The sequence below is a fragment of the Anneissia japonica genome, unplaced genomic scaffold, assembly GCF_011630105.1.
Source record: "Anneissia japonica isolate Jap-2015-1 unplaced genomic scaffold, ASM1163010v1 scaffold785_len581690_cov155, whole genome shotgun sequence".
Taxonomy (NCBI): Eukaryota; Metazoa; Echinodermata; class Crinoidea; order Comatulida; family Comatulidae; genus Anneissia; species Anneissia japonica.
The window spans coordinates 254561-269378 of record NW_022739772.1 but is presented as its reverse complement, the minus strand read 5'-3'; the positions used below and the strand labels follow the sequence as shown (position 1 = coordinate 269378).

Below are 14818 nucleotides of genomic sequence, written 5' to 3'. Positions count from 1 at the left end.
AATAAATCATGCATTTTTAATACTAAAATAATTTAGATGTAACCGAATCACCCAGACACTCAGCCTGAATTGCAAGGAAGCGGATTCACAATTTCCAAACATGTTTAAATTTTAATCTGGGTATTGCTAAACCCTGCAAAAAATAGATTGTTATGAAAATCAAATTATTTTTTTAATGAGATTAAAAGAGTCTGACAATTATTAAAGGGCTTGGATGTGGTTCGCGGTGTTTTTGGAAGTTTGCGGTGTATTTGCGGGTATTTTTCACAAAAACAAAAATTGATTCTTATGAATTTATTTCCGATTTTCTTATTGATATACCAAGTGAGTCAATCAAAATTACATGGTTTGGGTTTCTCCAGTGAGGTTTAGCAATACGCTAAACTCTATCATAACAAATATCTAACGGAATACATTGGCGACTAGTACAATATAATTATGGTGACGACAGCTTATTTATTATTTATTTTGTTAATCTATGGACTATTTTATTCATTTCTTTTTATTTATTTATTCCTGCAAGAAATAATATAAATGGCAACTTATTTAACATTAAATGTACAATCTTGAAAACAAGTTATTTTAGTTTTCAAATATGCATAGGCTTATGTTGATTCATAATTCAATTTTTGCTATTTTACAGCATTTAAATAGTTTAGTGATTTAAAAAATATCAGTTTTATTACTAAATTTTATCATATTGATTTAATAAACTATTTAAATAAAATTTGAATAGTTTAAAAATTCATTAAAAATTCATTAATAAGTTCATTCAATAAATAGGAGCCATTTTTTCATTTATTGATTCAATTTTTGATATTTTACAGTATTTAAATATTTGAATATTTAAAAAATCATTTTTATTACTAAATTGTATCATTGGGGCCATTTTTACCTACCTGTCATTTGGGGCCATTTTTACCAGGGTCGTTTTACCGCACATCACGTGATGAAGTATTGTCATCACCACCACCACCACTACAGTAATAGCGTTCATTTATCAATTTTGTTGTCATTACTGTGACGTAATGTAATAGGTTTTTTCTTAACGCTCTGGCTGACCATTCATGTGTAACTTCGATATCGACTGCCTCATTTGACGTTTTATGTTTTTACAATATTTATCATGGCTTTAACATAACCGCTTGGTTTATGAGAATATCATAATTAAGCGATGAAATGTGTTTGGTGAAAGTGGACAGCTTCAGAAAATTGCTTCAGAAAATTTTCGGCGTACTACTTTCAACCTATTTTGAAAAAATTGTAATTAAACACAAATTACAATAATTTTTTTTACAAACATTCCTGTTAAATTATCTGCTTTTCCAGTGAAAGACTTCGGAAAACATGGATGTATTTACGAATGACACAGCTCGCACAGAACTGCAAGATCCCTTGGTGTTGGTCTTAGTCCGTTTGATATTGGCTTGTACTGGTATCATCGCGAACTCCATCGTCATGTTTGTGTTCATCTACAACAAAACTTACAAAAAGTCACTGTCACGCAAGTTACTTCTCCATCAGACTGTGATTGATTTGACCGGCTCTGTAGTGTTTTTGATCTTCTACAACATTGATGTTCCTGATGGTATTGGTGGAACCATATTCTGTAAAATGCGGTTCTTGTTTGTATATATGTCAGTAACATCGACATTCAATTTTATTATGCTAACAATTGAACGTTACACTGCCGTCGTACATCCATTGTTTTATCGCCAGAAGTCTTTGGACGGAAAATTTAGGTACCTTTCTCTCATTAGCTCCCATGTCATCGGTTTAATTCTAACAGGGAGTATCCCAATACACGCGGATATACACCCTACTGTGAAAGAATGTAAACCTACGGAGATGAACGCAGGCACTGGTATATTATCAGTTGTTGTCTATTGGATGATACCTGTTTGCATTATGCTATACTGTTACGTACGGATGATGTTAAAATTACGGAAGAAACGAATAGTTAGCCAACAGCCTTCGTCTGAATCGCAACACAGAAATTTTGGACGAGTTCAGACGTTCAAGTCTGACCTGTTGAGTACAATGGTCCTAATTGCATCTGTTTATATTGTTACAGTAACCCCATTCTCTGTTTTTCACTTGATTTATTTCATATCAAATAATTATAATTATATATTTCATGAGCTGAGTGTGATGTTTCTGGAATTAAATCTCGCTATCAATCCATTTATCTACTGTTTGGTGTATAAGGATTTTCAACGAGGACTTTACAAGATCAGGCAGGATATATTCCTCAGTTTAGAAACTCCAAATACATAAATATCATTTAAACCAGCATCTTTTTGCCTGATGATTCAAATAAACGTCCATGTAATTGACTCTGCTAATTATTGAAAACTTGCTTGTTCCATAAATTCAGTGAATGCATCGTTAGTTTCATTGCATAAACTCGAAATTGTAAATTTCAGGTAATATCTGGTACTGGAATTAAGGAATGTAGGTAAACATCAAATAAATTGCAATTTATATTTTACTTTTTTGCAGGAATTATATATCCATATAGATAAAAAAAAAAGTGATAATTTTTTTTCATTTAAATATTGAAAAATAGCAATAATTTAATAAATAAATCATGCATTTTTAATACTAAAATAATTTAGATGTAACCGAATCACTCAGACACTCAGCCTCAATTACAAGGAAGCGGAATCACAATTTTCAAAAATGTTTAAATTTAATCTGGGTATTGCTAAGCCCTGCAAAAAGTAGATTGTTATGAACATCAAATAATTTTTTTTTAATGAGATTAAAAGAGAGTCTGACAATTATAAATTTTAAATCTCTCTTTTTTCTGCGCTACTGCCGTCGCTGATACTTATTTTTCTGTCGCTGTTTGCTGGTATCATTTATTGTTGCTCTCATGGAGTTTCTGGGAATATCCCCGAAGCTCCATGAGAACAACAGTATATTGTTCCTTGCGTGCTGCGCTGTTCTGCGCTGCGCTGTGCCTAGCTTGCTGTTTTTAATCGTTTTTACTTCCAGAGATCAGAGATTTATTTATGTATTTTATGTATCCTTAAATCAGTGGAGAAACTTTATACAGCAATTTAGTTTGCTTTTTGTTTATCCTGATTTTTGGTATTGTTATTTCTGTATGTTTTGCTTTCTGTTTGACGAAATAAATGAAATGAAATAAATAAAGGGCTTGGATGTGGTTCGCGGTGTTTTTGGAAGTTTGCGGTGTATTTGCAGGTATTTTTCACAAAAAAATAGATTCTTATGAATTTATTTCCTATTTTCTTATTGATTGTTTTGGGAGGTTTGTGAGGTTTAGCAGTAAGCTTTAACCAATATCTAACGGAATACATTGGCAACTAGTATAGTATAATGATAATGATGACGACAGCTTATTTATTTGTTAATCTATGGACTATTTTATTCATTTCTTTTTATTCATTCCTGCAAGAAATAATATAAATGGCAACTTATTTAACCGTTAAATTACAATCTTAAAAAAAGTTATTTTAGTTTTTAAATATGCATATTGTTTATATTGATTGATTAATTCAATTTTTGCTATTTTACAGCATTTAAATAGTTTAGAGATTTTAAAAATATCAGTTATATTACTAAATTGTAGCCTATATTGATTTAATAAACTATTTAAATAAAATTTAAATAGGTTAAAAATTCATTAATAAGTTCATTTAATAAATAGGAGCAATTTTTTCATTTATTGATTTAATTCTTGCTATTTTACAGTATTTAAATATTTGAGTATTTTAAAAAAATCATTTATTACTGAATTGTATCATTGAGGCAATTTTACCTACCTGTCATTTAGGGCCATTTTGACCGCACACCACGTGGTGAAGTGTTGTCACAACAACCACATTTATCAATTTTGTTGTCATTACTGTGACATAATGTAATAGATTTCTTCTTAACGCTCTGGTGGCTGACCATTCATGTGTAACTTCGATACCGACTGCCTCATTGGACGTTTTATGTTTTTACAATATTTATCATGGCTTTAACATAACCGCTTGGTTTATGAGAATATCATAATCAAGCGATGAAATGTGTTTGGTGAAAATGGACAGCTTCAGAAACTTTTTCGGCGTACTACCTCCAACCTATTTTGAAAAAAATTGTAATTAAACACAAATTTACAACAATTTACTTTCACAAGCATTCCTGTTAAATTATCTGCTTTTCCAGTGAAAGACTTCGGAAAACATGGATGTATTTACGAATGACACAGCTCGCACAGAACTGCAAGATCCCTTGGTGTTGGCCTTAGTCCGTTTGATATTGGCTTGTCTGGTATCATCGCGAACTCCATCGTCATGTTTGTGTTCATCTACAACAAAACTTACAAAAAGTCACTATCAAGGAAATTACTTCTGCATCAGACTGTGATTGATTTGTCCGGCTCTGTGGTGTTTTTGATCTTCTACAACATTGATGTTCCTGATGGTATTGGTGGAACCATATTCTGTAAAATGCGGTTCTTGTTTGTCTATATGTCAGTAACATCGACATTCAATTTTATTATGCTAACAATTGAACGTTATACTGCCGTCGTACATCCATTGTTTTATCGCCGGAAAACCTTGGGCGGAAAATTTAGGTACCTATCGCTCATTAGCCCCCATGTCATCGGTTTAATTCTAACAGGGAGTATCCCAATACACGCGGATATACACCCTACTGTGAAAGAATGTAAACCTACGGAGATGAACGCAGGCACTGGTGTATTATCAATTGTTGTCAATTGGATGATACCTGTTTGCATTATGCTATACTGTTACGTGCGGATGCTGTTAAAATTACGCAAAAAAGGAACAGTTAGCCAACAGCCTTCGCCTGAATCGCAACCCAGAAATTTTGGACGAGTTCAGACGTTCAAGTCTGACCTGTTGAGTACACTGATCCTAATTGCATCTGTTTATATTGTTACAGTAACTCCATTCTCTGTTTTTTACTTGATTCATTTCATACGTCGTCGTTATAATTTTTTAGTTCATAAGGTGGTTGTGATGTTTCTGGAATTAAATCTTGCTGTAAATCCATTTATCTACTGTATGGTGTACAAGGAATTTCGAAGGGGGATTTACAGGATCAGAGATGATATATGCCCCCGTTTAGAAACTATAAATATATAAATTTATTTTACCGTAGTTATTCAACTCTTTGATAACCAGTGTACTACATAATATATGCAGCATACAATGTAACTACCGTAAAAGAAGTCCTCTTCAGTTTGCAAAAGTAATCTCGATAAGAGGCCCATGGGCTTATTTCGAGATAGTACATTACTGACGTTATCTTGAATTATTAAACAGAATTTCGAATTCCATAGTTGGAAGATATATAGTAGAAATTTCAAAATTTACAGCATTCATTTTGAAAAGAAGCCTTCTTTAGTTTGCAATAGTAATCTCGAAAGGAATTCTCTCGAAAAGAGGCCTAGTGTCTGGAAAAGCCCATCCAAGTGTCCTAAAAAATTCCAGCGCTTCTAAGTTTTACGGATAGTTCAGACGTAAAGGGCTGTTGTCTTCAAGTAAATCTTTTGTTATTTCTATTATGTACACTGGCCTTTCCCCCACTTAATGTTCAGTTTTAATATTACGCTTTACAGATAACTGGCATTTGGCCGTTTCATCTATGTGTTTTTTTAGCCAAATGGTAGGCGTTCGCACAGGGTTTTCCAATATAGTTTTAGAGGGCGCAACAAAAATTGCTGTATGGCCGAACCATGCCCACACGTGCTTTATGATATACCTTTGAGCTGTTCTATATTTACATTTATCTCTATCCAGGAATATAAAATGGGAACCTGGTGGTTATGGCAATGACTGTTCGTGCGCTGAGTACACGCAAACGACTAAGAACAAAGAAGGATGCACTTTGTGCTGGTCTGTAGTATTTGTCCAGCGACCAGGGGTAATAACGCTCAGCGCCTTCTGATTTGGAATTGGCGCTATACAAATTATTGTTGAAATAAATAAATTTATTTCAACAATAGTTTGTGAGGGTGATCCATCCAGCTAGAGCTGATCTATTGGGACCCTCAGTACATACAATCAAAGAAAAAAGAATAAAAATTAAACTAGATCTTTAACATAAACAAATTAATTATGTTAAAACAGAGAAATGAAAAAATAAATTATTTAAGTAACACATTAAAAGTAATAATTAACAAAATGAAAAAACAAAAATTAACACATTAAACAGAAAAATAATTGAAATAATAAATTGATCAAGAGAATTATATAGAAAATAAATAATTAAAACTAACATGAATAATATCTTGAAATAAACACATTTGGCCTGGTTCTCACGAGAGCACTATCACCCGGATCGGGAGCTAACCGTTAGCACCTGCTTGAGAACGCCCGATCGGTTAGCGCTAACTGTTAGCAGTATCCGGATACCGCTAACGGTCAAGCGCTATCGGTTAGCAAGTTGAGCGCGTTTTTATCATCAACCAATCACACGTACGCGTTTACAATTTCCAGTTTCTTATTGGCCAGTGATTCGACCATCATATTTTTGGTATCCGGATCGGGATTTTCTCGTATGGACGCACGGTAGCTAACAGTTAGCAGGATCCGGATCATGCTAACCGTCAGCAGCCGTGTGAGAACATAACCTTATAAAAGATAAATATAGGCCTATTACTTTACAAAAACAAAGCAAAATCAAGATTTAAAAATATAATTTCTAGACCGATGGGGAGGGGGAAGATTGACCTTTTCTCCACCACTGGTCTTAGTTTCTCAAAATCAATTTCTCTTTTTGGGTCTGACGAGATGTGGGTCGCGGCTCTTAGCCAGTGGCATATTTTTATCATCAACCAATCACACGTACGCGTTTACAATTTCCAGTTTCTTATTGGCCAGTGATTCGATCATCATATTTTTGGTATCCGGATCGGGATTTTCTCGTATGGACTTAAGTGGGGGAGGGGCTTAATGATTGAGGGTGACGCTAGCTCGCAAAAAGCACCAGGCTCCAACACTGCATCATACATCATATAAAGTAAATAAACACAAGATTTATTCTATCCGATATTTTATTCATTCAACCTCGCATTTTACTTGAAAAAATATGACACCAATATTATCAATCACAATATTATAATATCATCATCCTGTCGTGTAAACGGCCAACTCAGACAGCATCGTACAACGCAGCCCGAAGCGATTCATCGTCGGGGACAGACCCTATGCGACAACAAATCGCGTCGGACTGCGTTGCACTGCACAACGCTGTCTGAGTTGGCCTTTATACTTATATAAATATTCAATTTAATACGGTATTGCAATATAAAAATTAAAAACATTGTTATTTTAAATAAAAATGTGTAAAAAATTACCAGACAAGGACATTCCACTCTCATCTCATTCTCCCTCTTGTGAAATATTTCACCTGCGTTTAGTTTCTGTGAGTGTGCTAGAAATAACTAGCTAGCAAATCGGTTGAGGTACATACGTAATTTGAATTTGGTTCAAACTGAAAAACGATTATGGTCACTTGTACTTGCATAACGTGTCTAAATTGTTATAAAGCGAACCAAGATTAAATACTGCTAAGAATAAAATATACATATTTATAATATTTTGTTACAAAAACCTATGTTTCTTTAAGCTTAAAAGCCATCGGTAAACGATTATGCCTATTATAATAAATATCAAGATTTGAGTGCTAAGCAAATTTTGATTTGCTTTTGGAAAAAAAAGTAAATATCAGGAGTGGATCCAAACTTTTGGAAACGGGGTGGGGGCACCAAAGCTTTAGAACAGGTAAATGTGTAACACATAATACTGATATGCATTGAAATTTTAAAGATTTAGTGTCAAAACCGGGGAGGTGGAAATATTGTGTTGTTTATATGTATTACAAGATACAACCTATCTTTACATGTACGAAAATAGTTGCAACAATAGCTGTGGTTCAGTGAAGCCGTTTGGGGGTGTGATTCCCATACCATTAACTTCAGTTTAGTAACTGGCAGGATGTATCATACAATTGATACTCCATTCATCTTTACCTCAAACATTTGAAGAGCTTTTCTAAAATAAATGTAGAAGCAGACATTTTCTGGCTTATAGTTCTTCTCTTCAATATGTGGTCAATGTTTAATTTTCGAGAAAAGGGGGTTCTTTTCAAAATTAATGCTACTAACAGTATACAACACTTTTCAACCATGGAATTCAAAATTCTTGTTTAATATTTGTAAATTTTAACCTCGCTAATACAATAAAATACTATTGGTACTGACAAGTTATCACAATAATCAAAGATAACGTCAGTCTGAATGTTATTGTGGAAATATTATCTCGAAACAAACCCATCTTGATTAGAAGCCCATGGGCTTCTTTTCGAGAATACTTTTGCAAACTAAAGAAGGGAGCTTCTTTTTGAGATTAAGATCATGAGGCTTCTATTCAAGGTTTTACGGTATTTAGCCAGCATGCCTTGATGTATATTATCCCCAATTTCCAATTGTAGGACATATTAAAACTACTGTAACTACTAATCTATTCATTCAAAGCAAGTGAACTTCTTTACTAAGACACTGTATAATAAAGCACATTTAATATATTCAGTATAAGCTAATTTCATAATAGCTACCGTACAATATATTGAACATGCACCACTAAAGTATCATATTTCCCTCAAAGCTTTTATCTAAATCAAAATATTCAATTCTTGTATGGGCAGTGAGTTTGGTTTTGGGAGCTTAATTCTTACTGTTGTACAATATTATAAATTGCTAAAATTATATATTCAGTATAAGCTAATTTCATAATAGCTACAATATATTGAACATGCACCACTAAAGTATCATATTTCCCTCAAAGCTTTTATCTAAATCAAAATATTCAATTCTTGTATGGGCAGTGAGTTTGGTTTTTGGAACTTTCTTACTGTTGTACAATATCATAAATTGCTAAAATATCAAGTACTGCAACAACAATAACAATAAATATTTGAATAGTTTCATCTGGTTTGCGTATTATTGTTGTTGGAATGTTTAATCATTAATCGTTTAATTGACCTTTCTGCTAAGCTCCGCCCCTTAGATATTGTTGCTACGGTTCCACAAAACTGTTAAAATCACTGATCTCTACTATAATAACAGTAATCTATTATAGTAGAAATCAGTGGTTAAAACATACGCGAACACGTGCGTTTGTGGGACAACACATGTGTGTGAAACACGCGCGTATTCCTAGCGCTGTTCTGATTAATCAGTTGTTAAGTTTGATTGACACTCCGCCGGAAAGGTCAATTGTTAGGCTCGCATAACCTGATAAAGCCATGTTGATAACATCGACGAAAGCTCGCAGTAAGTTAATCATTGTGCTTGGTTTATTAACAATTAAACAGTCCCACAACAATAATGATAATACTGTAGTAGGGAGTTTTCGCAAGCTTACGAAAACGATAACGAATACGGTTACGTCATCAATTTCTGAAACAACCCTTCCCATACAGCATCTATCATAGTTGTCACAAAGAAGGCGATTCATGCCTTTTGCCTTTATCAAGGATCATATACAGCTCATACAGCATAATTTTGAGAATTTTTTTGTCACGAATGACGATAACGACAATGACGTACTCGCGTTATCGTTTTCGTAAGGGTGCGAAATCTCCCTAATAACTAAAAAAAGTAATAGTAATAAATAACAAAAACAGTAAAAATAATAATAATAATCAAAAACGTATAAAGTATGACTATAAAAAAATTAATGCCCATCACCAACTTTAAAGGAAAGCTTGTTTACATCAATATTTACCCCGACATAAATCAGATGATGAATTAGAGAAAAAAATGAACTTTATAATACACAACTTTTTTTTGGTTGATTAGGAGGCAGCAATTATGATGCCTAAAAATATACACCAGAACTAGCAGTATAGGTGGTATTCATTCTGAGGTGGTTGGTTTAATGTGTGAAGTATTGCTAATAATTCCATACTGTGTATTTCAATATTTAAATGGCCTAGAGCAAAGGATTTTAAAAATTTCTGTTTTTCACTTTTAGCTCCAATGAGGAGCTCTAGGAACACTCGGCTGAATGATTAATAGATCTTTATAGCACTACTGCCTCTATTATACTCACCTCATCAGGCTGATATATTTATAGTTCTCTTTTTAGGTCTACTGCCTCTATTATACTGCCCTCATGAGGCTGATTGATTAATTTGATCTACTGCCTCTATTATACTGCCCTTATCAGAGCTTTTTAGATTATGAGAACTTGATTTCCTAAAATAATACAATAAAATCTAAGGAGAGGAATATTCTTATTTGATTTGACACAGAATGACCCTTTACAAACACAAAAGTTTACACTGAAGAGAATCTAGAAACTATCAGTGTAACAAAGTCATATACTGTATAACTGTTTGCATCTATGATGTGTTATTTATAATGACTACATTTGGAAACTGATTCCTTCTTATATAAATAAAAACTGTTACATCCATTTCGAAAACAAAATATATTTAGCGATGTTTTTTTACCTACAGTCTAAAAATTATCTATGACATGGTTATCCAAACACAACGGTATAAACAAGCTTTCACTGGTGATGGAAAACGAACATTAATGTTTGTGCGAATATTTATTGCGCCACGATTTATAGTACTACATAAGTACTAATGATTGATTGGTCGATTGATTAATTGATTGATTGATTGGAAACAAAGTCATTTAAAAATGTCATCATTGTAAAAATTATGGCAGTTATATTTATCAAACATTTTCCAGTTTCAATGCTAATAAAATAGTGACTGGCAGAGGTAATGGGTTGCATGTTTTGTGCTGGTATTTTTTTTTTTCATTCTTACATAACAACAAGTACTGTACAACTACTATAATGTTCTCTAAATGCATGTTCAGACTATTAAAATTCCATTTGACAAATACATGTGACATGCCTAAATGGTCATGATGACATCACATCATGACCATATATAGGCACATCATGACCATATATAGGCACATCATGACCATATATGGGCATACAACAGTTTTTTTTGTCAAAGAAAATTTAATAGTGTGGACAAAGCTTTAAATAAGGGAGGCTTAAAAACAACGAAACACAACTGCACTCCCTTCACCTTCAAAGTTGGACACACACTATAACATGTTTATCTGTCAGACTTGACAGAAAAATGTTTGATATTGTATAGTAGTTTCAAATAAATCACAACTTTTCCTATCAGTGAAGTACAATACTCTATTCTACCATAGCAGGTCTGATCAAACATTGTAAAAGTCTGTCAAACAAAAATCTGACAGTGTATGCCTGGCTTAGGCCCTACCCAGACTATCAAATTTTATTTTTAAAAAAATGTGATATGCCTAAATATGGTCATGATGACATCCCATCATGACCATATATAGTCACATCATGACTATATGTGGGCATACAACAGTTTTTTTGTAAAATAAAATTTGATAGTCTAAACAGGATTTTAGGGGAGTTTAAATGAATTTTGTTTTCAGAAAAAGTTCTTGCATTTAAATGCGGAACCCTGTTACGGAAGGTAAGCATCTTAACCAACAAACACCATCTACCCCACCTTTTGTTATTATCCAATCTACTCTATTACAAGTTATAATTGATTCACCGTAATATTCATTTTAATATACATCTGTATTTTTTTTTTATGGACAAGTCAATAAATGAATCTTGCATACAAGTAGTGATTTACAAAATTAGCTTAGCTAGCTTGTAAGTACAGTAGTTTGGCCAACCTTGAAATCACCAGTCATCAAAATGAAAATACCAATATATACATATCATAATTAAACTATATTGTGCAGTAAACAATTTGTCAGTAAAAAATTTAAGTAATTTGAATGATTGTTGGTTTGGCAGATTCTTCTTGCATTACTTTTTAATTATATCACCCAATCAGGATTGCAAATGAATAATATATATTACATGATCATTAATATTGTGTATTATCATATCCATAATTAAGTATATATGATATATAATCATACAACCTTATATAATCTTATGCAATCATTTAAATACTGTCTTATACGTCAAAATATTCATTAAATTATATTTTTGGTTTATATATTCTTACTCAAGATTTGTTTTAAATATTGAAATTATTGCAGTTCAACCACATTTTTACCATTTTTTTTGTACATTAGTATCGACTATTACAATAATAAGAATTTATTTAATGTACTCTCGTCATCGGTCGAATAAAATATTTTTGTTGCGAACTGTAAATATACTATATTGCTTAAATATAACTTCAGTGAGTAAATTTTATTATTATATTAATATTTAATATAGTACTGTTATATTTCATTTAGACAGGTAAAAAAAAAATGCTGAAATGGTGCCTTACCTATTGACCATTGATATAAGGTTTTAAATGGATTAATATCTTTTTCATACTTTTGGTAGTACACTGGGCTCTTCCTTGGAAAAAAAGGAAATGTTAAAAAAAAAAAAAAAAAAAAATTGTAGACCTTAGATATTAAAGATTTTGAGTCAGATATTCTTTGTCAATTTGTAAAACAAAATTATAATACACTCTATACTATGTTAAGAAATGAGGCTTGCCATCCAAAAACCAGACTCATAGACCAAAAAAATGAAAATTGACATTTAAATATATTCTTATTATTCACATTGTAAGCTTTAAAATGACGGGTCGTGGGGCGGACACAGGATTTGGCAGTAGGGGATGTGTGAGAAAATTTTGAGAATATGGACCTCTGGGTGTCCCTAAATTTCACTCTCATATCTTAAAAATCTTAGTGGTAAATTCATATCAACAATATAATACAACAATTATTTTTCTTAAAACAATTTGGGGGGGGGAGTGTGATTGCACCATCTGCATCTTCCTGCATCCAATCCCAGCGGTCATTTACTGCAATTGATGTACTATTGCCAAAATTATGAGTGAAAATATTATAGCTTCTCTATAATACTGTACTCAGTTTTAACAATTAGCAACATTATTACAGCTTCTCAGTATTAAAGTATATCACACAATTAGTACACTGGTTTTGGGATGGTGAGCCACAAAATAGTAAAAAATTTAGGAAAAATAATACTGTTAAAATGACACTGACAAACAGGAATCATCAATTCACTTCACCAAACACAATTTATCAGAGCTTATGCTAAATAATAACATATTCAGACTCTCAACAATAACATTTCAGTCCAAATCACACAGTGTTCTCCTGAAGCTGTTCTAGCTGTCAATTTTACCGGTAAAAATAACTGGCCAACCAGTAAAACTTTTGAGATTGTAAAATAATAAAACCATTGATTGGGCCTAGGTAGTCTAGACTGGCTTCTGTCAATAAATGAACATCATTCCCGTCTATACCTAGGCCATGACTATATAGTTGTATTTTCAAGTCACTAGACCCCACTCAAAAGGAATAATGCCTCACACTGCGTGCATAGCTGAATTTTATGGACTATCAGTAAAAATGTTTCAATTGGGCTTCTTACTTCTTTAAGACCCTTGGATGGGCTTCTACTCGAGGTGGGCCCCTTTTCGAGATGGGCTTCTTTTCGAAATTACTTTTGCAAACTAAAGAGGGGATTGTCATCTTCTCTAGTCTAAGCCCATGGGCTTTTATTCAAGGTTTTATGGTATTAGTATTAAACCGGTAGGCCACTGGCTGTGAATTGTTTACGTGTTATGTATTAGGTCTATGGTGAATACTGATGCCTCACTAGAAATATTTCCTATGAGTGGAAAAAGTTACTGTTTACAATTAAAGATTGGCAGGAATGTGAACCAATTTAGGACATTAAGTGGAATACGATATATAAAAATGAAAAAAACAATTATTATTATTATTAATGACTAAATAATAAATAGAAAAAAAGGGAAACTAGCTGTAATAATACCAGAATGGAAAATGCAAATTCAATGTATTTTAAACCTTTGTACAATATTTTTTTTTTGTGACAAAAAATGGTGATATGCCCACATATAGGTGTAATATGAGATCATCATGCCCATATATGGGGACATCACATAAATTTGTTACATAAAATGTGATAGTGTGTCCGGAACTTAAAGCTTTGGCCACTTTATCGAGCTCCATGTTACAAAATGCCCAATATATTGGTGTAATATGACATCATCATGCATCATTATTATGTGGTCACATACAATTTGATAATGTGCACAGAACTTAAAGCTTTTTGGCCACTCTATAAAACTTTGTCTACACTATCATATTTTATGTGACAAAAAAATGTGATGTGCCCATATATGGGTACGATGATGTCATAACCCATACTATCAAACTGTATCAAAAAAAGTTGAACATGATCAATTTTCTTATTTATTTATTTATTATTTTCTTACTTTCCATCACATTTTTATGTGACACTTTTTTGATGAAATTTGATAGTGTAGACAAAGCTTTAAGCTTTTTGTCACAAAATTCCCATATATACTGTAGTTGTAGCATGATATAATCAAGCCCATATATGTGCACATGTGACATCACATTAATTTGTCACATAGGCCTATAATTTCATAGTGCGGACAGAACCTAAAGATTTTTGGCGACTTTATCAAGCTTTAAGTCACAAATAAATGCCCATATAAGTATGACATCAGCATGCCCTTATGGGCATATATTTGTCACATAAAATTTGATAGTGTAAACAGAACTTAAAGCTTTAGCCACTCTATCAAGCTTTGTCACACAATACTCATGTATACTGTAGGAGTGATAAGACATTACCATATCCATATTTGGGCAAATCTCTCATATATTTTGTCACATTAAAATATATAGTGTAGACTGAGCTTAAATTATGCA

General features: G+C 32.6%; 1 protein-coding gene and 1 long non-coding RNA gene across 2 annotated transcripts; one reads left to right on the top strand and one right to left on the bottom strand.

Annotated features, from left to right (window-relative positions):
* Nucleotides 1-1347: 1347 nt before the first annotated feature.
* Nucleotides 1348-2277, top strand: LOC117117989 (kappa-type opioid receptor-like). Its single transcript, XM_033262485.1, has one exon. It carries the CDS (start codon nt 1348-1350, stop codon nt 2275-2277), a length of 930 nt encoding a protein of 309 aa, XP_033118376.1.
* A 4744-nt stretch (nt 2278-7021) lies between these two features.
* LOC117117993 lies at nt 7022-14814 on the bottom strand. Its single transcript, XR_004446982.1, has 2 exons — nt 9111-14814; nt 7022-9078 (listed from the first exon to the last, which is right to left on the bottom strand). It is a non-coding gene; the product is annotated as an uncharacterized LOC117117993 (long non-coding RNA).
* Between the last annotated feature and the right edge of the window lie 4 nt (nt 14815-14818).